The sequence below is a fragment of the Oncorhynchus clarkii genome, chromosome 7 (assembly GCF_045791955.1).
Source record: "Oncorhynchus clarkii lewisi isolate Uvic-CL-2024 chromosome 7, UVic_Ocla_1.0, whole genome shotgun sequence".
NCBI lineage: Eukaryota > Metazoa > Chordata > Actinopteri > Salmoniformes > Salmonidae > Oncorhynchus > Oncorhynchus clarkii.
Genome location: NC_092153.1, coordinates 30545654 through 30572550, shown reverse-complemented (window position 1 = coordinate 30572550; position 26897 = coordinate 30545654). Strand labels below are relative to the sequence as shown.

At 40.3% G+C, this 26897-nt stretch overlaps 1 protein-coding gene across 1 annotated transcript; it reads right to left on the bottom strand.

Moving 5' to 3' along the window:
- Window positions 1-4603: 4603 nt before the first annotated feature.
- LOC139413183 (charged multivesicular body protein 4b) lies at window positions 4604-25778 on the bottom strand. The gene is made up of 5 exons (XM_071160278.1): window positions 25427-25778; window positions 12007-12184; window positions 6727-6841; window positions 6305-6434; window positions 4604-6003 (listed from the first exon to the last, which is right to left on the bottom strand). Exons 1-5 carry the CDS (start codon window positions 25608-25610, stop codon window positions 5939-5941), a joined length of 672 nt encoding a protein of 223 aa, XP_071016379.1. The 5' UTR covers window positions 25611-25778; the 3' UTR covers window positions 4604-5938.
- Between the last annotated feature and the right edge of the window lie 1119 nt (window positions 25779-26897).

The following is a 26897-nucleotide window of genomic DNA, read 5'->3' as shown; positions in this document are numbered from 1 at the left end:
TTTTCACTGACATTTTCAACCTCTCCCTGTCCGAGTCTGTAATACCAACAGAATATATATATATATATATATATATATATATATATATATATATATACAGTGCCTTGCGAAAGTATTCGGCCCCCTTGAACTTTGCGACCTTTTGCCACATTTCAGGCTTCAAACATAAAGATATAAAACTGTTGTGAAGAATCAACAACAAGTGGGACACAATCATGAAGTGGAACGACATTTATTGGATATTTCAAATTTTTTTAACAAATCAAAAACTGAATAATTGGGCGTGCAAAATGAAGAAAAAAAATGAAAAATGCTAAACAACAATCCACACGATAAATACACAAATGTCAATTATGCAATTGAGAAACTACAAAAAAGCTTTAATCTACTAGTTATTCTATTTTACTTTACTTGCTAGGTTACTTGCTACTTGTCGATGTGAATTTACATGGAGAAATGTGGATGTTTTTCTTACCCTGAAACACTGGCTTGAGTGATGATGCCAAAGCTTGCGACAGGATGTGTAGTTCTGTATGATAGCCACATTAGCATTTCATTTTTGGGGGGTAAATACAGGCAAATATATTGATAAGTGACCTTGTCTGAGAGAGATTTACACGATTATCAAAACATCAAGCCAGGGTAAGCCTAGATGACTTACATGTGAAGTGGTTCTAAAATCCCCTATGGGAAAAAGAATGGTGGAAAAATGATTGAAACCATTTACATGTTTTAAGGGTATTATGACTCTTACTGTGGTAGACTATATACTGGATAATCTGTGCATTAACAACACGGATAGAACAATGAGCCAGATGTTTCACCAAGGATTTATTTTTACACTGGAGGACTGATAGGCTTGTTGTGTTGAAGCCACTGTGCCTCCATCTTGGCACTCACCCACCATTGTAAAAAAATATTTTGGAAGCGACAGAAATGCATTCATTAATGTCTACATTTGTTTTTAACATGTTTATTCTATTACAGATGTAGCAATATTGATGTTACACAGGAAACAGAAACCAGTTGTTACTTACGTTATTAATGTGCTGGTTGACAACATGCCTAGTAAAGTTTGCTTAACTATATATCTTTGTCTGTTGTGACTACAACACATTGAAACAACAGACACCTTTATGCATACTATCAAATCATTTTATGTGATCTAGCTTTGTCCCTCAACTAACCATTTAAATTACCATTAATATAAAACATCTGTAACATTAAAAGTAAAAGTCAAGATTTTTAATATAAATGGTAATTTAAATGGCTTGTTGCGGTACGAAGCTATATGTGACCTGAATAAATAAAAAAATATATATATTTACTATGTGCGAATATGTCTGACCGGTGGCTTCAAAGCCTCTCAATGGCACATACATAGTATCAGTAATCCAGGGTTTACATACAGTACATTTTGGAAAGTATTCAGACCCCTTACTTTTTCCACCTTTTGTTACATTACAGCCTTATTCTAAAATGTATTAAATTGAGAGAAAAAAATCCTCATCAATCTACACACAATACCCCATAATGACAAAGCAAAAACAGGTTTTTAGAGATGTTTCTACAACTTGAACCTTCCAGAAGGACAACAGTCTCTGCAGCACTCCACCAATCAGGCCTTTATGGTAGAGTTGCCATATGGAAGCCACTCCTCAGTAAAAGGCACAAGACAGCCCGCTTGGAGTTTGCGAAAAGGCACCTAAAGGACTGTCAGACCACAATGAGAAACAAGATCCTCTGGTCTGATGAAACCGAGATTGAACTCTAGGCTGAATGCCAAGCGTCACATCTGGAGGAAACCTGGCACCATCCCTACAGTGAAGCTTGGGAGTGGAAGCATCATGTTGTGGGGATGTCTTTCAGCGGCAGGGAATGGGAGACTTGTCAGGATCGAGGGAAAGATGAATGGAGCAAAATACAGAGATCCTTGATGAAAACCTGCTCCAGAGTGCTTAGGACCTCAGACTGGGTCGAAGGTTCACCTTCCCGTCACAAGACCCACTGGTTGATGCTTATTTATAAAACCCTCTTAGGCCTCACTCACCCCTATCTGAGATATCTACTGCATCCCTCATCCTCCACATACAACACCCATTCTGGAACAAGCTGCAACAAACACTCAAACTGGACAGTTTTGTCTCAATCTGTTCATTCAAAGACTCAATCATGGACACTCTTACTGACAGTTGTGGCTGCTTTGTGTGATGTATTGTTGTTTCTACCTTCTGGCCCTTTGTGCTGTTGTCTGTGCCCAATAATGTTTGTACCATGTTTTGTTCTGCTACCATGCTGTGTTGTCATGTGTTGCTGCTTTGCTATGTTGTTGTCTTAGGTGTTGTTTTGTCTCTTTTGTGATGTGTGTTTTGTCATATATATATCTATATATTTAATCCCAGCCCCCCGTTTTTGCTTTGTCATTATGGGGTATTGTGTGTAGGTAGATTGATTTAGAATAAAGTTGTAACGAATTGTGGAAAAAGTCCAGGTATCTGGATACTTTCCGAATCCACTGTATGTGGATTTGGCTATTTCAGCCACACCCGTTGCTGACAGGTATATAAAATCAAAGACAAACATTGGCAGTAGAATGGCCCGTACTGAAGAGCTCAACGTGGCACCGTCATAGGATGCCACTATTCCAACAAGTCAGTTCATCATATTTCTGCCCTGCTGTTATTGTGAAGTGGAAACGTCTAGTAGCAATACCACTCAGCTGCGAAGTGGTAGGCCACACAAGCTCACAGAACGGATCCGCCGAGAGATGAAGTGCATAAAAATAGTCTGTCCTCGGTTGCAACACTCAGTACCGAGTTCCAAACTGCCTCTGGAAGCAACGTCAGCACAATAACTGTTTGTCTGGAGCTTCATGAAATGGGTTTCCATGGCCGAACAGCCACACACAAACCTAAAGATCACCATGCACAATGCCAAGCGTTGGCTGGAGAGGTGTAAAGCTTGTCGCCATTGGACTCTGGAGCAGTGGAAATACGTTCTCTGGAGTGATGCATCTGGCAGTCCGATGGACGAATCTTGGTTTGGAGGATGCCAGAAGAATGCTACCTGCCCCAATGCATAGTGCCAACTGTAAAGTTTGGTGGAAGAGGAATAATGATCTGGGGCTGTTTTTCATGGTTCGGGCTAGGCCCCTTTGTTCCAGTGAAGGGAAATCTTAACGCTACAGTGTACAATGACATTTTAGATGATTCTGTGCTTCCAACTTTGTGGCAAGAGTTTGGGGAAGGCCCTTTCATGTTTCAGCATGTCAATGGCCCCGTGCACAAAGCGAGGTCCAAACAGAAATAGTTTGTTGAGATCGGTGTGGAAGAACTTCACTGGCCTGCACAGAGCCCTGACCTCAACCCCATTGAACACCTGTGGGATGAATTGGAACGCCGACTGCAAACCAGGCCTAATTAGCCAACCTCACTAATGCTCCTGGCTGACTGGAAGCAAGTCCCCACCGCAAAGTACCAACATCTCATAGAAAGCCTTCCTAGAAGAGTGGGGCTGTTATAGCAATAAAGATGGGATGAACTCCATATTAATGCCCATGATTTTGGAATTAGATGTTTAACGAGCAAGTGTCCACTTGCTTTTGGTCATTTAGTGTATCATACTAATTTAATGGTCCCGTATTTACATTTACTATGTTACGTCTAGTCCATGAATTCAGGCTGGCTTTCTGCCTCAGAACTGCATTCCTTTATTGCATCTCCCATTCCTCTCAAGCTTCAGGTCACTCTTCAATTGATGTTTTCAAAAGATCAGGAACCAGCAGCCAGGTGGAACAAAAAAGCTGGTAGTGTCCAGAAGCATCCTTCAAACAAAAACAATTAGACAGCTAGCCAGCCAGCCAAGCCAAAAATAGTTATAGTCTATCAGCAAATCTGTGTCAAAACCACCAGAAATATCCAGCAAAACTTAATGTCATCAAAAACAAAACAGCTGAAACACAAAAATAATTGTATATGAACATATTTACAGGAGCGCTCTGCTTAGGCTGCTACTAGTGCACCATGGAAACTACAGAACTAATGACATGGATGTTTTATTGAAGTGCCTTATGTCACTTATCACAACATGACACTCATGAAGGTGTATGTATGCAACTTTCAAAGGAAGTGCGACGCAAAATGATACCTTGAGGTACATTACAATAATGGAGCTTATAAAGCTGACACCGCCTCAGAGCTTTATTCACAAGCAACACAGTGGTATGCAAACAAAGATATTGACAGGGCTGTGCACAAGCTCATTAGAAGACTGAACTAATTCTTTATATTTGGGGAAAATAAGGTAATAAAACATCAGTACTACTGTAGTTCCATGCCATTCCAAAACAAATTGTATGAATCTTTTCCATTTTGTAATTTATTTTATTTTATACATGCTACATAATCTCAGACTTTGTCTGCAGATGACTGTGGCCTAAGAATAGCCCTTGCACAACCATAACCCTTGACCTAACACTTACTATTACATGAACCTTGGCCCTCTCAATAGTATAGATCTCATCACAAGCTCTTGCCATAACTCTGACCAACAGTACTTGATAAAGTAATGCACAGATATTCTTAGTAAAAAAATAACAAAAAAGCACATTTGTCAAAAGGTTTAATTTAGGCATACCATTAGAACAAGGGCAAGTTGTGATAGGCAGGGTAGGAAGACAGACCAAACAAAAATAGGAACCAGACTGCAAAAAACAGCCCCTTATACAAACACACAGACCATGTCAGACATAACAAATGCGGTCATACCACATTAGTTAAATTTAGACAGAAAAAAAGAAAGAAGAAACATTTACATTTGAAAACATCAAGCACCACGGTGAACTATAAAATAGTGGGGTAAGTTCACAAACTCAGAAAAGCCATGATGTTAAATAGACCTGACTGCCTAGAGTTTAAATACAATCAATTATCTCTTCCTACACACAACAGCATATCATTAAACAAAAAAAATACATAACTCTGAAAAGCCCAAACCCTAATAAACAATTTTTTAAAACCTCCTCTAGTGTTAATGTCTCTTAAAGATGAAAATGAACAAACAACCTCATAGAGGTGCGCATACTGTCACTCACACAGTCAGTTACACAAACCAGAACAGATATGGCACAAACATATTTCAAGAGAATTGTCATTGTGTTTGCAAAATGTAACTAGTTGTAGGTTCGGTTAGATTCATTCACTTCAAAGATACAGAAAGATACGTGTGAACCATCACGCAGAGAAGAATTTCAAGGACACCATGTGGAGTTTTCCTCATAGTTATCTGCCTGTGTGAAAGCCAGAGTATCTGGAAGGATACTCATGATATAGTTCAATAAATCCAGCCAAAAGCTCATTTAAACCCAACAGCCCTGCAAATGGGAATCAAATTCTCCACGCTGGAAATTGATATTAATAAATATCATGTACAATCGGTGTATTTTAAGTGCATATTTTTACAAACAGATTCAAGAACAGCTGATTGCCATTTGAACACATGACTGATATTGTGCATAAACAACAAAATGGAATACAGGATATTGTAATATCTTGTTGCACTACACATTAACGGTATGAGGTATTAGAAATTCTACATGGAGGTTTTGAGGAGTCATTTTTATACTTTCTCCTCAAAATATATTTTGTGGGCTAAGAGAAGGAGGAAATGCAACAATGCGTTACAGATGAGAACAAGGTGAGGGACGCATAGAAAAACACATTTTTAAATTAGCCTTTTCTGTTTGGCTGCTCCAGAGATTTGGGGCTTTTGGTGGTGAAAGGTACAACATGCCATTGCCCCTCTATAGGAGATTGAGCTTGACAGTAAGCGAAAGGTTGTCAAGCTGTGTTTAGTCTTTTTTTTTTTTTTAAGTCTCTAAAACACACTAAACCATAGTCTTTCTTTTCCACCTATAGCAGCTATGGAGTAACAGCAGTGGCTAGTTGGCGGCCCATGCCTCCAAATCCTTCATATCATCCTCGTCTTCCTCTTGCTTCTTCTGTACTGTAAGAATGAACCACATTCATTTAATAGAGTAAGTAAGATTTTTCAATCTGCCTATAAATAAAGACTGAGGTACCATATGCTACAATGTCTGACAATTACATTGACTTTTCAGTGTTTCATGTTGGGTATCGCACCAAATTATTATTGTGTACATTTTCTCTCTCCCTCCCCATCTCCACAGTATTTTATAAACAAAGGCATTGCAATGGTAAATTAAATTCCTGCCAGTGATCTTAAGAGATATTAGCTAGCTTTAAAGGAGGCTAAGCTTGAGTGGCTAAGCCAATATATCCATTACCTGCTGGTCTTGCAGGTAAGGATGTAGAGGGTACATTTGGCAGCGGTACATTCTCTGTGCTTGCGATTTCTAGCAGGTTTTTGTCTAGTTCCTCTTGTTCCAGTTCTTCCAATTCCGCCAAGAGATCATCCTAAACAAACAAATAAAACGTCATTAGGGGCTAGACATGTCTACATATCCAAAGAATATAAAGATACATTTAATAACAACAACGATAGTAGATGACTGCAGTCTGATTCGGTATGAGTCCTTGCTATCCGTGATCTTTGGGATGTCCCTACCCCATTGAAGTTGACATTTAAAATGGTTAAGGGTTGAAGTTAGGGTTCAGGGGAGGGACATACCAATGATACAGAATTGCACTAACCCTTCGGTATGGAAAAATTGAGACATGCGCACTCAGCTTCTTAGCTTTATCTTACTTCATCAAATTCCTCTCCGAACCCTACGGGTTTAGAAATAGCGTCAGAGATTTCTTGTGCCAGCTCCTGCTGCTCTGTGATGTCCTGCATTAAGTCGTCCACTTTGTCTATGTCCCTGTGGAAAAAAATTAAATAAAACATTTAATTTGCAATGGACATCATTCATAGCAAATTCAGGAAAGAATAACAGTGGCATTCTGAAAGATTTTCTAGCACAAGCCATTTCTGACATTACTACACCATGAGCTGCAATGATGAAATTCCCAAACATTTACATTGAAAAGAATTAGGATATGGAAAATGAAAATCAACCTTACAGCAGAAATTGGTGTTAGGCACTTTGCATTCTAAATAATGTAATAAAATGCTGTCACACATGTGAAGTATTAAAAGAAAGTCGCATACTCTACAGTGCCTTCAGAAAGTATTCACACCGCTTTATTTTTACCACATTTTGTGTTACAGATGGAATTTGAAACATATTAAATTGAGATTGTTTGTCACAGATCTACACACAATACCCCATAATGTCAGTGGAATTTTGTTTGAACATTTTTCAGAATTAATATAAATGAAAAGCTGAAATGTCTAAATAAGTTCAGGAGTAAAAATGGGCTTAACAAATCACATAAGTTGCATGGACATTTTTTTTTTGAATGACTACCCCACACATTCAATAATTGATTGAGGGTATACAGATAATTGTATTTCAAGCACAGATTCAACCAAAGACCAGAGGTTTTTCAATGCCTCGCAAAGGAGGACATTGATTGGTAAAAATAAAATAAAGCAGACATTGAATATCCCTTTGAGCATGGTGAAGTTACTAATTAGGCTTTGGATGGTGAGTGCGCATGTCTCACTACAAATATACAGGTGTCCTTCCTAACTCAGTTGCCGGAGAGGAAGGAACATGCTCAGGGATTTGACCATGAGATCAATGGTTATTTTAAAAAAGTGTAAGTGTTGTGATATGAGAAAGCAACATTGTAGTTACTCCACAATACTAACCTAAATAACAGTGAAAAGTGTTTGATTACCACAGTTTGAAAAACTCATATACTGTCCAGCCTCAAGCAAAGTTAGCAACAGTCTGACGCAGGAGCAGCATGTAACTTGGGTTTTGTTTTGTGTGAAAACATGGCGGAAGGCAGTGACAGCGCTCGGGAGATTTTTCAGCCTTCTAAGAACTTACAAGAGTGCTGAGGGAAACTTAATCGAAGATGGTCACCCTGTCTGCAGGACATATTTAAAAAAATATATATATATATATAAAAATAAAAATAAAAAATCGCAGTGAAAGTGGGCAACAATTCAAATCTCTTGAGTCATCTTCGTGACCACCACCCACTACTTTATAGCGAATGCAAGGTAAGTTAACTTTTGGCTCAATGCATGATGTGGGGACTTCGGAATGGGGGAAAATGTCATGGTTTGTTTGTCTAACTTGCTAATACCTTGTCAATAATGTAAACTGAAGCTTTCAGTGTTACCTAAAACACTACACGTTGTTCTGCTGCTGTATGCGTTGTGTGTCTGCAGACTCTATTCGCCCAATGCACACGATAACACGTTAGGTTTGTCACACAACCAACATATTTTGTTCATTTAAAATCCGGCAGACGTCGACTTGGTTGTTCCAACAGGAGAAACACTATACACTCCTATGCAAGACGCCTATGCAAGACGCCTATGCAAGACGCCTATGCAAGACTCCTATGCAAGACTCCTATGCAAGACTCCTATATTTATGTCAATTGTTGGGATCATTGCAATTACTATCACTGTCTACTTTGTATTTATGGAAATTGTGCATGGGGACATTGCATATACTCAAATGCAACACAGAAGATAGACTGTGTGTGTGAACAATAATAATAATAATAATTATAAAATGTAACACCAATAATAATACATTTGCTATTCCCTTGTTTACAGAGTGGGCGTGCAGCAGACAAACCCAGTGAAAGGCAGGCTGCTTATGCACCCACATCAAAAAATGCTCAAGACCTCACTGCAGCCCTTTCATATTACATTGCAAAGAATATGATGTCATTTCACATTTTTGAGAGGCCAGGCTTTCTGAGGCTGATGAAGGTTGGCTGTGCCTCACTACAAAGTGAGTGCTGCTATGTTTATTTGTTGTTTGTTTACTTGATTTACTTACTTAAGGTTGTGTTCTTTTAAACCGGCACTAGGGAAACTTTTACCTCTCATGGCCACATGGTGCCATCTTGAATGTTAATGTTATTATTTTAATGCTTATGCACACAGAAAGTGCATAGTGCTGCTAATTGTATTTGTTGTTTGAACATTCCAAGAACATTTTAACAATAATGCGATAATTCTGATAACCGTGATAATTTGTCACAATAATTGTGAGATTAAAATGTTTATACCGTTTCATCTCTACAGACTACAAAAGGGAAACCCAGACACGAGCTGGCCAGTGACGCTAGCCTACCAGACGAGCTAAATACCTTTTTATGCTCGCTTCGAGGCAAGCAACACTGAAGCATGCATGAGAGCACCAGCTGTTCTGGACGAGACTGTGTGATAACGCTCTCCGTAGCCGATGTGCGCAAGACCTTCAAACAGGTCAACATTCACAAAACCTCAGGGCCAGACGGATTACCAGGACGTGTACTCAAAGCATGCCCGGACCAACTGGCATGTGAAATGTTCAACCTCTCCCTGACCGAGTCTGTAATACCTACATGTTTCAAGCAGACAACTATAGTCCCTGTGCCCAAGGAAGTGAAGGTAACCTGCCTAAATGATTACCGCCCCGTAGCACTCACGTTGGTAGCCATGAAGTGCTTTGAAAGGCTGGTCATGGATCACATCAATAGCATCCTCCTGGATATCCTAGACCAACTCCAACTCGCATACCACCCCAACAGATCCACAGATGACCCAATCTCAATCGCACTCCACACTGCCCTTTCTCACCTGGACAAAAGGAACACCTATGTAAGAATGCTGTTCATTGACTACAGCTCAGCGTTCAACACCATAGTGCCCACAAATCTCAACACTAAGCTAAGGACCCTGGGACTAAACGCCTCCCCCTGCAACTGGATCCTGGACTTCCTGACAGGCCGCCCCCAGGTGGTGAGGTTAGGCAACAACACGTCTGCCACACTGATCCTCAACACTGGGGCCCTTCAGGGGTGTGTATTTAGTCCCCTCCTGTACTCCCTCTTCACCCACAACTGCGTGGCCAAACACGACTCCAACACCATCATTAACCTCTTGAACCTCTGGGGGCAGTATTTCATTTTTGGATGAAAAACGTTCCCGTTTTAAACAAGATATTTTGTCACGAAAAGATGCTCGACTATGCATATAATTGACAGCTTTGGAAAGAAAACACTCTGTTTCCAAAACTGCAAAGATATTGTCTGTGAGTGCCACAGAACTAATGCTACAGGCGAAACCAAGATGAAATTTCATACAGGAAGTGAGCCAAATTTTGAATGCGCTGTGTTCCAATGTCTCCTTATATGGCTGTGAATGCACTACACTTTCTGTCGTTTCCCCAAGGTGTTTGAAGCATTGTGACGTATTTGTAGGCATATCATTGGAAAATTGACCATAAGAGACTACATTTACCAGGTGTCCGCTCGGTGTCCTCCGTCGAAAATGTTGCCTGTTGAATGCTAGGCTTAATGCTATGCTAGCTATCAATACTCTTACACAAATGCTTGTGTAGCTATGGTTGAAAAGCATTTTTTGAAAATATGAGATGAGTGTTGTTAACAAAAGGCTAAGCTTGTGAGCTAATATATTTATTTCATTTCATTTGCGATTTTCATGAATAGTTAACGTTGCGTTATGGTAATGAGCTTGAGGCTATAATTACGCTCCCGGATACGGGTTTGCTCGTCGCAACAGGTTAAGTTTGCTGATGACACAACAGTGGTGGGCCTGATCACCGACAACGATGAGACAGCCTATAGGTCAGAGACCGGCCAGTGTGGTGCCAAGACAACAACCTCTCCCTCAACGTGATCAAGACAAAGGAGATGATCGTGGACTACAGGAAAAGGCGGGCCGAACAGGCCCCTATTAACATCGACGGGGCAGTAGTGGGTCGAGAGCTTCAAGTTCCTATCATGGTCCAAAAACACCAAGACAGTTGTTAAGAGGGCACGACAACACCTTTGTCCCATCAGGACCCTGAAAAGATTTGGCATGGGTCCGCAGATCCTTAAAGTTCTACAACTGCACCATCGAGAGCCTGACTGGTTGCTTCACCGCCTAGTATGGCAACTGCTCGGCATCTAACTGTAAGGCACCACAGAGGGTAGTGCGTACGGCCCAGTACATCACTGGGGCCAACCTTCCTGCCACCCAGGACCTATATAATAGGCAGTGTCAGAGGAAGGCCCAAAAAATTGTCAAAGACTCCAGTCACCCAAGTCATAGACTGTACTCTTTGCTACCGCACGGCCAGCGGTACCGGAGCGCCGAGTCTAGGACCAAAAGGCTCCTTAAAAAAATTATATCCCCAAGCCATAAGATGGCTGAACAATTAATCAAATGGCCACCGGACTATTTACATTGACTTCCCCCCCCCCCATTTGTTTTGTACACTGTTGCTACTCGCTGTTACTTATCTATGCAGTCACTTCATCCCTACCTACATGTACAAATTACCTCGACTAAGCTGTACCCCAGCACATTGACTCGGTATCGGTACCCCCTGTATAGTCTTGCTATTGTTATTTGATTGTGTTACTTTTTATTTATTTTTTACTTTAGTTTATTTGGTAAATATTTTCTTAACTCTTTCTTGAACTGCACTGTTGATTAAGAGCTTGTAAGTAAGCATTTCACGGTAAGGTCTACACTTGTATTAGGCGCATGTGACAAATAAAGTTTGATTTGATATTTCCGTTTTGTTTTTTTTTATTCTAAAAACCTGTTATTGACTTGTCATTATGAGGTATTGTGTGTAGATTGATGAGTGTGTAGATTTAATCCATTTTATAAATGCCTGTAACGTAATAAAATGTGGAAAAGGTCAAGGGGTCTGAGTACTTTCCGAATGCACTGTATATAGTGTGTGACTTTCTTTTCATATAGTTTACTCTCTGTTAGTCAACACCTCTATAAACATTTGTGGGTGCATCACCTCGTGCTTTTTACTAGACAAATATGAAGTAGAACAATGTGGGTCTGGGTCAACAGAGGCACTCTGTTGCATTCTTGGATGTGTGGGTGTGTGTGTCTTTCATGGAGCATTTGTGAAACAGAAGTGGAGGTGGCCCTTACATGTTTTCATGGGCTGCCTTCATGGCCTTGGCAGCAAAGCCCATGTTCTTCAGCACTTCGGTGTTGGTGTTGGCGTTCTCTAGCGCCTCCCTCTGGAACTCGATGGTGGACAGCGTGCCATCGATCTGGCCCAGCTGCTTCTCGTACCGCTTCTTCCGTTTTAATGCCTGCAGAGCAGCTGGATGCAAGAGGAGAGAAAGGAGAGACAACTGTGAGAGGATATGTGGGGTGGGAATACTAATGGAGCAGCATAAGCCTAAAGCACTGCAAGAGGAAATACAAAATATAACGCTGTTCATTTGAGTTGTTTAACTCTGTATTCACTGGGAGACCTTGTATAGGCTTACAATACGTATTTAATTGAGTCGAGACATTATCTGAAGTATCTTAGATGTGATAAGATGCTTTCACTGCGTAGCTTGTAGATTTCTAGATCACATCTTACCTTGAACCTCCCTAGAACTAATTTCAGACATGGTTCAAATACCTGACTAAACTCAACAATATATACAGTTGATAGAATAATTTGTATGTTTAAGATGAAATGTGTTAGAGTCATAATCCAATAAGGTGTGTGACTAGGCCATTGTGTTACTATTTCGCAATATGAGCTGGGTATAGTTGAGACATTCAAGGACAACTGAACTGTCGACTTGTGATAACGGTAAAACTAATAACTGGAAAGAGGCCTCCCCACCCTAGGGAGGAGAAAAACAGTTAGAAATGTCTAGGCTTGCAGAAGATGATGAAACATGTTGCAGAAGGTTGATAAACGATGTATGTGAACTTTGGAAAAAAACAGCCCACCTAAAGAGAGGTGGGGTTTCAACTGATGCGAGTTCATTTCTGTGTTAATTTCTATTGCAGAATCTGAGACTTTGTCTAATTCTTTATTAACCGGAGATTTACGACCTCTGGGAAATAGACAAAGCTTGAGTGATAGTTGAGTTCAACCATTGAGATAGCAAAATTCTTGTGACAACAGTACTAACCAAAAGTTTGGACATACCTACTCATTCAAGAGTTTCTTTATTTTTTTAATATTTTCTACATTGTACAATAATACTGAAGACATAAAAACTAGGAAATAACACATATGTAATCATGTAGTAAACAAAGTGTTATAAAATATCTAAATATATTTAATATTTGAGATTCTTCAAAGTGCCACCCTTTGCCGTGACAGCTTTGCACACTTGGCATTCTCTCAACCAGCTTCACGAGGTAGTCACCTGGAATGCTTTTCCAACCATCTTGAAGGAGTTCCCACATATGCTGAGCACTTGTTGGCTGCTTTTTCTTTACTCTGCGGTCTAATTCATCCAAAACCATCTCAAATGGGTTGAGGTCGGGTGATTGTGGAGGCCAGGTCATCTGATACAGCACTCAATCACTCTCCTTCTTGGTCAAATAGCCCTTACACAGCCTGTTTTGGGTCATTGTCCTGTTGAAAAACAAATGAGTCCCACTAAACCCAAACCAGATGGGATGGTGTATCGCTGCAGAATGCTGTGGTAAACATGCTGGTTAAGTGTGCCTTGAATTCTAAATAAATCACATTGCCACCAGTAAAGCACCCCCGCGCCTCCTCCATACACGGTGGGAACCACCAAAGGAAAGATTTCCACCGGTCAAGTTGCTTGGCCCAAGCATGTTTCTTCTTCTTATTGGTGTCCTTTAGTGGTTTCTTTGCAGCAATTCGACCATTCGCACAGTCTCGTCTAAACAGTTGATGTTGAGATGTGTCTGTTACTTGAACTCTGAAGCATTTATTTGGGCTGCAATCTGAGTCTGGTAACTAATGAAATGATCCTCTGAAACAGAGGTAACTCTGGGTCTTTCTTTCCTGTGGCGGTCCTCACGAGAGCCAGTTTCATCATAGTGCTTGATGGTTTTTGCAAATGCACTTGAAGAAGAAACACTCAAAGTTCTTAAAATTCATTGACATTTCTTAAAGTAATGATGGACTGTTGTTTCTCTTTGCTTATTTGTTCTTGCCATAATATGGACTTGGTGTTTTACCAAATAGGGCTATCTTCTGTATACCACCCCTACCTTGTCACAACACAACTGGCTCAAACGCATTAAGGAAAGAAATTCCACAAATGAACTTTAAACAAGGAACACTTGAAATGCATTCCAGGTGACTACTTCATGAAGCTGCTTGAGAAAATGCCAAGAGTGTGCAAAGCGGTCATCAAGGCAAAGGGTTGAAGAATCTAAAATATATTTTGATTTGTTTAACACATTTTTGGTTACTACATGATTCCATGTGTTATTTCATAGTTTTGATGTCTTCGCTATTATTCAACAACGTAGAAAAAAGTACAAAGAAAGAAAAAGAAAAAGAAAGAAAAAGCCTTGAATGAATAGGTTTGTCTAAACTTTTGACTGGTACTGTAGATTGTTTCTCTCTCTAATGTCGGAAGTCCGGTAGCCTTCACATGTAGATTGTTGTTTTTGCCAGCCAATCAGAGCGGCATTACTGTCAAAATTAGTTCCATGTGTAGAAAGTGAAGTGAGAACTCAATGCAAAATGGGATTAAAATTCAGGAACAAAAAATTTGCTCGCTAGCTACGTTAGCTCAGCTAGCTTCTCTAGGTTACTCGGATTTGATGTAGTCAGGCCAGGCATTGTCAAATGGGATGATAGATAACATTAAATTGGCATGGCTATGTTGGCTACTGTGTCTCTCCCTCTCCTGTCCACTCTGCTCCACACACACACAAAACACTCCATCCCAGATATGTAAATTACTTAAGTAGAAATAATTGAAAGTACTAAAGTAGTTTTTTGGGGTAATCTGTACTTTACTATTTATATTTTGGACAACGTTTACATCACTACATTCCTAATGACAATTATATACATTTTTCCTGACACCCAGAAGTGGTCGTTTCATTTTTAAACGCTTAGCAGGACAGGAAAATGGTGCAATTCACACACATCAAGAGAACATCCCTGTTCATCTCTACTGCCTCTGATCTGGCACACTCACTAAACACAAATGCTTCGCTTGTAAATGATGTCTTAGCCAGGGCACGCTCCAAAACGATCCATACATTTAAAAAACAAGAACATGGTGCAGTCTGATTTGCTTAATATAAGGAATTTTTAAATATTTATACACTTTTACTTTTGATACTTAAGTATATGCAAAACCAAATACTTTTAGACTTTTACTCAAGTAGTATTTTACTGGGTAACTTTCACTTTTACTTGAGTCATTTTCTATTAAGGCATCGTTAGGCATAGCCTCTGCACAGGCTTTCAACAACATTATCTTTCGTCATGATTATGCATCCAATTGTAGCATAATCATGATAGGACAAAGGTTGATATCGCCCAACCCTAGTACATGATACCTTTAGGCAGAGGTGAGACCAAGTCACTATTATTCAAGTCACAAGCAAGTCTCAAGTCACAAGGTCCGAGTCTCAAGTCGAGTCCCAAGTAGGACAGGTCGAGCCTTGAGTCAAGTAAATCATACATTCTTAAGAGGAAGTCGAGTCACAAGTTCTAAGTCAAGTCAAGTCTGAAGTCAAGTAAAAAAAATTAAAAAAAACTATATATGCAATGACTTGTTCAACAAAAAATATTTTTTGAGGCTATCAGACAGCCCTTTTCGTTATTTTGTCTTCAACACATTTTGATTCTGTGATTGTAAAATAGGGACCTGCAATCTGAATGAAATCAGCAGAAGGCAACGCAGGTTGACGTGCTCATTGTGTAGAGTCTTGGTAATCCAACGATGAAAGTTGATTTACCAAATATACACGTGCAATATCTCAAAATAAATAGCCTCTGTATTAGACTTAACATGTACTATTTGAACAGACACAGGTAGAGGGCAAGACTGCACAGTGTCCCCTTGAGAAACCAAATTGAATCTGTCAAACAGGTACATAAGCACTTAGCCCCTGCCAGGACCATACAATTACCCAATTACAACCATTACACTGATTCTACAATGTAAAAGGAAATTTCCACATACATTGGTACATTCGACTTAATCAGACTTAGTGATTATTAATTACATCAACATTAATACATTGGACAATCATTTTCTCTTATTCAAGGTACTGACTACAAGGCTACAGCCTATTTCTATGCACACTGAGGCTTGCACTCCTATCACGCACAACCAGAATGACAGAGACATAGGACACAGACACAGCACTCCGATATAACCTGAGAAGTATGAACAAAGGAAACCATACATTAATTTAATTTAACAAAACTTATGCCTAATGAGTCTTGATCATTCATGTTCACAATAAACATTATGCCCACTCAGAGGGTAAGAAATGCTAGGCTAAATGAAAATGTATTGCATCAAACATGAAACAGAAATGTCTAACATGCTGGCCACAGCGTTTGCGTCGCGAGTAGAGGTCGACCGACTATGATTTTTCAACGCCGATACCGATTATTGGAGGACCAAAAAAAGCCAATACCGATTAACCTCTTGGATCTCTAGGGGCGCTATTTCATTTTTGGATAAAAAACGTTCCCGTTTTAAGCGCAATATTTTGTCACGAAAAGATGCTCGACTATGCATATTATTGACCGTTTTGGAAAGAAAACACTCTGAAGTTTCAGAATCTGCAAAGATATTGTCTGTAAGTGCCCCAGAACTCATTCTACAGGCGAAACCAAGGTGATACGTCAACCAGGAAATGAGCAGAATCTCTGAAGCTCTGTTTTCCATTGTCTCCTTATGATTGCGTGAGGAATGTGATTGCGCAAGGAATGAGCCTACACTTTCTGTCGTTTCCCCAAGGTGTTTGCAGCATTGTGACGTATTTGTAGGCATATCATTGGAAGATTGACCATAAGAGACTACATTTTCCAAGTGTCCGCCTGGTGTCCCTGCGTCGAAATTGGAGCGCAAAGCCAGGTCCAATTATTTTTCCATTTGAGAGCAAGGAGAAACCAGGCTTCCACGAAGGATATATCATCGAAGAGATATGTGGAAAAACACCTTTAGGATTGATTCTAAACCACGTTTGCCATGTTTCAGTCGATATTATGGAGTTAATTTGGAAAAAAGTTCGCGTTTTGAGGGCTGAATTTTCATTTTTTATTTTTTTTTGGTAGCCAAATGTGATGTACAAAACGGAGCTATTTCTAATACACAAAGAATCTTTTTGGAAAAACTGAGCATCTGCTATCTAACTGAGAGTCTCCTCATTGAAAACATCAGAAGTTCTTCAAAGGTAAGTTATTTTATTTGAAGGCTTTACTTGTTTTTGTGATAGTTGCCTGCTAAATGCTAACGCTAATGCTAATGCTAAATGCTACGCTAGCTAGCTACTGTTACACAAATGATTGTTTTCCTATGGTTGAAAAGCATATTTTGAAAATCTGAGATGACAGTGTTGTTAACAAAAGGCTAAGCTTGAGAGATGGCATATTTATTTCATTTCATTTGCGATTTTCATGAATAGTTAACGTTGCGTTATGGTAATGAGCTTAGGTCTATAAATAGAATCCCGGATCCGGGTTTGGTCGTCGCAACAGGTTAAATCGTTCGATTTAAAACAAAAAAATTAAATTTGTAACAATGACAATTACAACAATACTGAATGAACACTTATTTTGACTTAATATAATACATTAATAAAATCAATTTAGCCTCAAATAAAATGTTCAATTTGGTTTAAATAATGCAAAAACAAAGTGTTGGAGAAGAAAGTAAAAGTGCAATATGTGCCATGTAAAAAAGCTAACGTTTAAGTTCCTTGCTCAGAACACGAGAACATATGAAAGCTGGTGGTTCCTTTAAACAGGAGTCTTCAATATTCCAAGGTAAGACGTTTTAGGTTGTAGTTATTATAGGACTATTTCTTTCTATACCATTTGCATTTCATATACCTTTTGACTATTGGATGTTCTTATAGGCACACTTTAGTATTGCCAGTGTAACAGTACAGCTTCCGTCCCTCTCCTCGCCCCTACCTGGGCTCGAACCAGGAACACATTGACAACAGCCACCCTCGAAGCAGCGTTACCCATCGCTCCACAAAAGCCCTCTGCAAGGGGAACAACCACTCCAAGTCTCAGAGCGAGTGACGTTTGAAACGCTATTAGCGCGCACCCCGCTAACTAGCAAGCCATTTCACATTGGTTACACCAGCCTAATCTCAGGAGTTGATAGGCTTGAAGTCATAAACAGCTCAATGCTTGAAGCACAGCGACGAGCTGCTGGCAAAACGCACGAAAGTGCTGTTTGAATGAATGCTTACGAGTCTGCTGGTGCCTATCACCGCTCACTCAGACTGCTCTATCAAATCATAGACTTAATTATAACATACAGTAATACGAGCCTTAGGTCATTAATATGGTCGAATCCGGAAACTATCATCTCGAAAACAAGACGTTTATTCTTTCAGTGAAATCCGGAACCGTTCCGTATTTTATCCAATGGGTGGCATCCATAAGTCTAAATATTCCTGTTACGTTGCACAACCTTCAATGTTATATCATAATTACGTAAAATTATGGCAAATTAGGCAGCCCAAACTGTTGCATATACACTGACTCTGTGTGCAATGAACGCAAGAGAAGTGACACAATTTCACCTGGTTAATATTGCCTGCTAACCTGGATTTCTTTTAGCAAAATAGGCCGGCTTAAATATATATACTTCTGTGTATTGATTTTAAGAAAGGCATTGATGTTTATGGTTAGGTACAGTCGTGCAACAATTGTGCTTTTTTCGCAAAAGCGCATTTGTTAAATCCTCCCCCGTTTGGCGAAGTTGGCTGTCTTTGGAAGATTTTAGATTTTTTCGCGAATACGCACCGCATCGATTATATGCATCGCAGGACACGCTAGATAAACTAGTAATATCATCAACCATGTGTAGTTAAATAGTGATTATGATTGATAGATTGTTTTTTATAAGATAAGTTTAATGCTAGCTAGCAACTTACCTTGGCTTCTAATGCATTCGCGTAACAGGCAGGCTCCTCGTGGAGTGCAATGAGAGGCAGGTGGTTAGAGCGTTGGACTAGTTAACTGCAAGGTTGCAAGATCGAATCCCCGAGCTGACAAGGTAAAATTCTGTCATTCTGCCCCTGAAGAAGGCAGTTAACCCACCGATCCTAGGCAGTCATTGAAATTAAGAATGTGATATTAACTGACTTGTCTAGTTAAATAGATAAATAAAGGTGTAATATATATATATATATATATATATTTTTTTTTAAAATCGGCCAAATCGGTGTCCAAAAATACAGATTTCCGATTGTTATGAAAACTTGAAATTGGCCCGAATTAAAATCGGCCATTCCGATTAACCGGTAGACCTCTCGTCGCGAGCGTTACAAAATAAACTTAAACATACATGTTATTGTCAAAGACCCCAGCCACCCCAGTCATAGACTGTTCTCTCTACTACCGCATGGCAAGAGGTACCGGAGTGCCAAGTCTAGGTCAAAAAGGCTTCTCAACAGTTTTTACCCTCAAGCCATAAAACTCCTGAACAGGTAACCAAATGGTTACCCGGACTATTTGCATTGTGTGTCCCCCCCCCCCAACCCCTCTTTTATGCTGCTGCTACTCTCTGTTTATCTTATATGCATAGTCACTTTAACTATACATTCATGTACATACTACCTAAATTGGCCCAACCAACCAGTGCTCCCGCACATTGGCTAACTGGGCTATCTGCATTGTGTCCCACCACCCGCCAACCCCTCTTTTACATTTCTGCTACTCTCTGTTCATCATATATGCACAGTCACTTTAACGATACCTACATGTACATACTACCTCTATAAGCCTTGCTACTCTTTTTTCAAATGTCTTTCTACTGCGGTTTTATTTATTTCTTTACTTACCCACACAACTTTTTTTTGGCACCATTGGTTAGAGCCTGTAAGGTAAGCATTTCACTGTAAGCTTTACACCTGTTGTATTCAGTGCACGTGACAAATAAACTTCGATTTGATATTCAATTATTGCGCCAATGAGCGTCTGTGTTGCCAAGAGCTAAAATAGAAGTCAGTCGTTCATGTAACTATGAAAGTTAGATGTCAATCGCCATATAAAGTCCAAAGAAGAAAAATCCTGGAAGGAGGAGATGACTAGAAACGATTCGGTTGACCGTGTTATGTGTGGATTAATTGTCGGAGCAGAGGACCTTGTGCATTTCAGGTAAAATAACAACTGCAAGCTAGCTAGCTAAATAGCCATAAATGTTTAATGCTTTTTGACCTGTCCCCAAATGAATATAATTGGTTCAGTTTGTTTTTGATATTTTAACCTGTGTGTCGTGATTGTGCTTGGTGTGGGGGGACAAAATCAATTTAACTTAAGGGGGCTGAATAATTTTGCACGCCCAATTTTTCAGTTTTTGATTTGTTAAAAAAGTTTGAAATATCCAATAAATGTCGTTCCACTTCATGATTGTGTCCCACTTGTTGTTGATTTTTCACAAAAAAATACAGTTTTATATATTTATGTTTGAAGCCTGAAATGTGGCAAAAGGTCGCAAAGTTCAAGGGGGCCGAATACTTTCGCAAGGCACTGTACACATGGGAAACTGTTGAGTGTGAAAAACCCAGCAGCGTTGCAGTTCTTGACACTCAAACCGGTGCGCCTGGCACCGACTACCATACCCTGTTCAAAGGCACTTGTTGGATTCTAGCTTGAAATATATACTTATTCATGTTACTATACTTGAACTACTTTACATGTATAATGTTATTGTCAAATCTCATGGATCCTATGGAGAGGGCCAAAGGGTAACAGTCTGGTTTCAGTCACTGATAAGGTTTGATAGCCGTGGATTAGGGAGGAGTGAGGAATGTGGGCCGAGGTCATGTCAGATGAAGTGACAAGGAACAGTTCTATTACACACACCACCTAAGTTTCTGCCTAGCAATAGAGACGTATTGGCTTTATAGACGAGCAAGGAGGAGACTCAGCCTAATAGGAGGGTATAAATACTTGTACTGATGGAAACAGGTCTATGTATTTTCAGCTGTTTGACCCAGTGGGTAAATAAACTTGGTTTCAGCTTTGACTAGTTGTCCGTTAGTTTTTCCCTCTGTTTGTCAAAACCTAAAACACTTAAATATTTTGTCTTGCCCATTCACCCTGAGTGTCTCAATTGTCTCAAGATTTAAAATTCCTTCTTTAACCTGTCTCCTCCTCTTCATCTACTCTGATTGAAGTGGATTTAACAAGTGACATCAATAAGGGATCATAGCTTTCACCTGGTCAGTTTATATCATGGGAAGAACATGTGTTGCCGCCTTGGGTTATCTCAAGTTCAAGTTCGATGACCAAATAACTGAACTAAATATTGTTCAGAAACAAGAATTGGCAACATCACTAAAGTTCAAAACATTAAGAAAGCACAAAGGTTTTGGGCTAAAGGGTGAGTAGTCATTTCAAATAGAAATATATCATATTCTTTGACGTTCAACAGATGCACAGCCGTTGGCAGGAAGAAACTCTCCCAACTGAGTTTAAAAGTCTCCCATTCAATGCTGTTTTCTTTCAAGTTGTGGGCACAACGACCTATTTTGCCACCATGGGAAAGACACTCGACAAACAAAAGCTTAAGATAAATATTCTGCTGAAATGAACAAGGCGGCAGTAAGTTCAAAGACAGATCACTGTAATTTATAATATACACTTTTATAACATTCATTTCATTTTAATAATGTTGTAGTACTAACAATGGAAGTTTCCCCTTACACTGTTAAGAGTCCTGAGTGTCGAGAAAGGTGCCATGTACAGTGGGGAGAACAAGTATTTGATAACCTGCAAAATCGGCAGTGTTTCCTACTTACAAAGCATGTAGGTCTGTAATTTTTATCATAGGTACACTTCAACTGTGAGAGACGGAATATAAAACAAAAATCCAGAAAATCACATTGTATGATTTTTAATTAATTAATTTGCATTTTATTGCATGACATAAGGATTTGATACATCAGAAAAGCAGAACTTAATATTTGGTACAGAAACCTTTGTTTGCAATTACAGATATCATATGTTTCCTGTAGTTCTTGACCAGGTTTGCACACACTGCAGCAGGGATTTTGGCCCACTCCTCCATACAGACCTTCTCCAGATCCTTCAGGTTTCGGGGCTGTCGCTGGGCAATACGGACTTTCAGCTCCCTCCAAATATTTTCTATTGGGTTCAGCTCTGGAGACTGGCTAGGCCATTCCAGGACCTTGAGATGCTTCTTACGGAGCCACTCCTTAGTTGCCCCGGCTGTGTGTTTCGGGTCGTTGTCATGCAGGAAGACCCAGCCACGACCCATCTTCAATGCTCTTACTGAGGGAAGGAGGCTGTTGGCCAAGATCTCGCGATACATGGCCTCATCCATCCTCCCTCCCCTCAATACGGTGCAGTCGTCCTGTCCCCTTTGCAGAAAAGCATCCCCAAAGAATGATGCTTCCACCTCCATGCTTCACGGTTTGGATGGTGTTCTTGGGGTTGTACTCATCCTTCTTCTTCCGCCAAACACGGCGAGTGGAGTTTAGATCAAAAAGCTCTATTTTTGTCTCATCAGACCACATGACTTTCTCCCATTCCTCCTCTGGATCATCCAGATGGTCATTGGCAAACTTCCGACGGGCCTGGACATGCACTGGATTGAGCAGGGGGACCTTGCGTGCACTGCAGGATTTTAATCCATGACGGCGTAGTGTGTTACTCATGGTTTTCTTTAAGACTGTGCTCTCTTCAGGTCATTGACCAGGTCCTGCCATGTAGTTCTGGCCGCTGATCCCTCACCTTCCTATTTTGACCTGGATTCCCGCGAAGCTTTACTAGGCAAGTCAGTTAAGACCTATAACAAATTCTTATTTTCAATGACTGCCCGTGCCTATCCCCACACATACCGTTTTGAGGGGACAGGATCAACACTGTTGGTTAGCAGAGATAGCCCCAGCCTCAGAGATTCCGGTGCGAGTCGAAGGCAGACGTTAGTAGAGGAGCGGATGGTGACCTCTGCAGCACTGCTACCAGACAAAGTAGCCGTGTCCTGTATCCATGGAGACACCCACTATTACCCCACAGGATTGTCAGCTCGGGGATTTGAACTGAAGACGTACCATGGACGAGAGGAGGAGGTGGCTTTGATGGCCCTGGAGGGCAAAGGAAAAGAGGAGGCTCTACCACAGGTTGCAACCTTCCGGTTACTAGTCCAACGCTCTAACCACTAGGCTACCCTTCCTCATGATCAGTGATGCCCCACGAGGTGAGACCTTAAAGGTGAAGAAGAGAAGCCGATTCTCATCAAGTGGGGAGTTACTGACCTCCAGACCATGAGGGCAATTGATTGACCATTGATTATGTTGGAGTGTTTGTGTCATCTTGAACTTCTTCCCTCAGGTCATTGACCAGGTCCTGCCATGTAGTTCTGGGCTGATCCCTCACCTTCCTTTTTTTTTTACTAGGCAAGTCAGTTAAGAACAAATTCTTATTTTCAATGACTGCCCGTTCAGGGGCAGAATGACAGATTGTCAGCTCGGGGATTTGAATAAGTTGCAGTGATGCCCCACGAGGTGAGACCTTGCATGGAGCTCCAGACCGAGGGTGATTGACCGTCATCTTGAACTTCTTCCCTTTTCTAATAATTGCGCCAATAGTTGTTGCCTTCTCACCAAGCTGCTTGCCTATTGTCATGTAGCCCATCCCAGCCTTGTGCAAGTCTACAATTATATCCCTGATGTCCTTACACAGCTCTCTGGTCTTGGCCATTGTGGAGAGGTTGGAGTCTGTTTGAGTGTGTGAACAGGTGTCTTTAATACAGGTAACGAGTTCAAACAGGTGCAGTTAATACAGGTAATGAGTGGAGAACAGGAGGGCTTCTTAAAGAAAAACTAACCAAGTCTGTGAGAGCCGGAAATCTTACTGGTTGGTAGGTGATCAAATACTTACAGTGGGGCAAAAAAGTATTTAGTCAGCCACCAATTGCGCAAGTTCTCCCAGAAGGCCTGTAGTATTCATCATAGGTACACTTCAACTATGATAGACAGAGAAAGAAAATCCAGAAAATCACATTATAGGATTTTTAATGAATTTATTTGCAAATTATGGTGGAAAATATAAGAATTTGCAACCAAGTATCAAAAACAATTTAATGTATTATTGTTAATTATTATTGTTTGTTCAATTACTTTTGAGCCCCTAAAATTGGGGGGCTATGTATAAAAATGGTTGTAATTCTTACACGGTTCATACAGTAATTTTGACAAAACCCTCACATTAAAGATGAAAGTCGACACTTTAAGCACATCTTAATAGTTTCCTTTCAATTCCATTGTGGTGGTGTACAGAGGCAAAATGAGGCAAATTGTGTCACTATCCAAATACTAATGGATCTGACTGAGTGTCGTCTGCATACATTACCGATTACCACTTTGCATTTGGAACGGTTAGTTTAATTATACCTAATAACCAAATCCTTGATGATCACTAGATAAAATAAAATGTCTCTCCTCTTCCCCTGCACACACACCATCACACTGCCTCATCTGATTGGTCGTTTAACGTGAACCGCAAGCCGAAATAAACGTCATCATACTCCTTGAACAGATTGGTTGAGTAGGCAGGCCTTCTGACTTTGTGGCTGTGGTATCTAGTGACGACCATTTCTATTGGAGAAGCAGTTACTGCATATCTTGATACTGTATTGCAGGGGTTGGCAACCCAGTTGCTGGAGTGTCGCAGGTACTGCAGGATTTGGCCCGACTAGAATTGATCAGTTCAGTGATCGATTAATAATAATCAACATACCTGGTCTCAAGTGGCGCAGCGGTCGGTCTAAGGCACTGCATCTCAGTGCTAGAGGCATCACTACAGACCCTGATTCGATCCGGAGCTGTATCACAACTTGCCGTGATCTGGAGTCCCGTAGGGCGGCGCACAATTGGCCCAGCGTCGTCCGGGGTAGGCCGTCATTGTAAAATAAGAATTTGTTCTTAACTGACTACCCTAGTTAAATAAAGGTTAAATAAAAACGTTCCAGCTTGGTTAACTCAAAACCATGAAGTGCCTGTGGAACTCTTGGACTAGGGTTCCCTACCCCCACTATACCGTCTTTGCTTGAAGTTAGCTAAATCCATTACATTTGTACGATATAGCCTATTGACTTTGTGGCTGTGGTACTTCGTTCTTCCTGTGAAGTTGTTGGATAAAAAACTAGCCAGTTAGCTAATCATACCGCGTTCACGTGCTAGTCGGAACTAGGACATTTCCGTCTTGGAAACTCGTTTTAGAAACACGAGCTCCGAGTTCCCCGGTTGAAGGTTCCAGAATCAACTATTGCTATAGTATAAGAAGCTCTGCGCAAATACAACGTTCATTTTAACTAGTCTGGAGGTTCCGAGTTTAAGATAGTGGTTGAACATGGCATGATAAAACCGTATTTCTCATAGATCTCACCTCTTTTATTTTTTGTGCCATTCTTCTTCGCAGTGATGAGTTCCTGGTCAATCTTTTTCTCTAAAAAGTCCTGTTTCTTCGTCAACATTTCCTCAGTGTCTCGAAGTCGCTGGATCGCCTCTTGAGGGCTAGCAGATTTCCCACCTTTACCTCCAGCGCCAAATAACTTCCCCAACAAAGACATATTAGCGCTGAATAATAACAGCAACTGATATTACAAATTCTATAGCAATTAACAGGATTCAACTAGTCTCGTATTTTCTCTCTCGCTGTCACTCGCCCAGCAGAGCTGCTGTTGTTGTTATTTCTTCTTCCTCTTTCCAACCAGGCCTCGTGATGTCAGCACGTCACCAGGGCGTGGGTCAATGACGTAGTGAGAGGGAAAAAGTAAAATGTTTCACATGTTCCTATGTTAATGATCCCTTCACAGTATTCCTCCAACAGAAAGAAGATCACTAATCTGCCAGTATGGGTATACATCTGCATTACACATGGATTACCAATTTGTTACTTTTATTTTAAATGTTTTACTTATCTATTTTTTTTTACTCAACACTTATTTTTTTTAAATGCATTGTTGGTTAAGGACTTGTATGTAAGCAATTTCACTGTAAGGTCTACCTACACCTGTTGTATTTGGCGTATGTGACAAATACAATTTGATTTGATTTGAAGCAAAAGCTTATAGACCAGGGCCCTGTTGCAATAGCGATTTTAGCATGCAAATCTTGATGTGGCAATAACAACAAATATTAAGTGGGATGCATGCCAGCAAAGCCACAACACTAAACAATACATGAATTGCACTATAACGACAAACTGTTAGGGCCTACATAAAGCTGTCCCAACATCTTAGCACTGCTACACCTTGCTATCAGCAGAGTTTTGTCTGGCAGCGAAACAGTTCATCCAGCCTCATTTACTGCCTTTAAAAAAAGCATAGCTGAATGGTTGACTTGCTTAAACAAATGTGGTTTCTAATGACAATTGAGATGTACAAACTATGGCATAAGGGGGATGACAAGCGGATAAGAGGCTACCTGTAATTTCGATTAAGACATTAATGGGTGAGCTAGGATGGACGTTGTCAATATAACTATTTTTTTAGCACTTTTGAAATGTACAGCGACAGAATTCAGAACATGGGTCGTTCTTACAGTGTTCTCCCTGTACACCAAGTCAGAACCATAGGATGAATAAAGAGGGCATATAAGCAGACAATGAGAGCTCTAACAATATGTGATGATTACACTTCTCTAAAATAGGTTATAGGCTACATGTGCACCATCAAGTCAGAACAGTAGACAAAATTAAGAGGGGTAAATAGACAAAATTATTAGGGTGAGGCACAGGCACCTTGTTGTGCTGTGCTCACTTTAACAGGAAGGTGGCTCGGCGGTCCTTCGTGGGCAAATTCTGTCATCAAAGTCTGGCATTCTCTGGATTTATGGTGCTTTCAAAAAAACTGGGA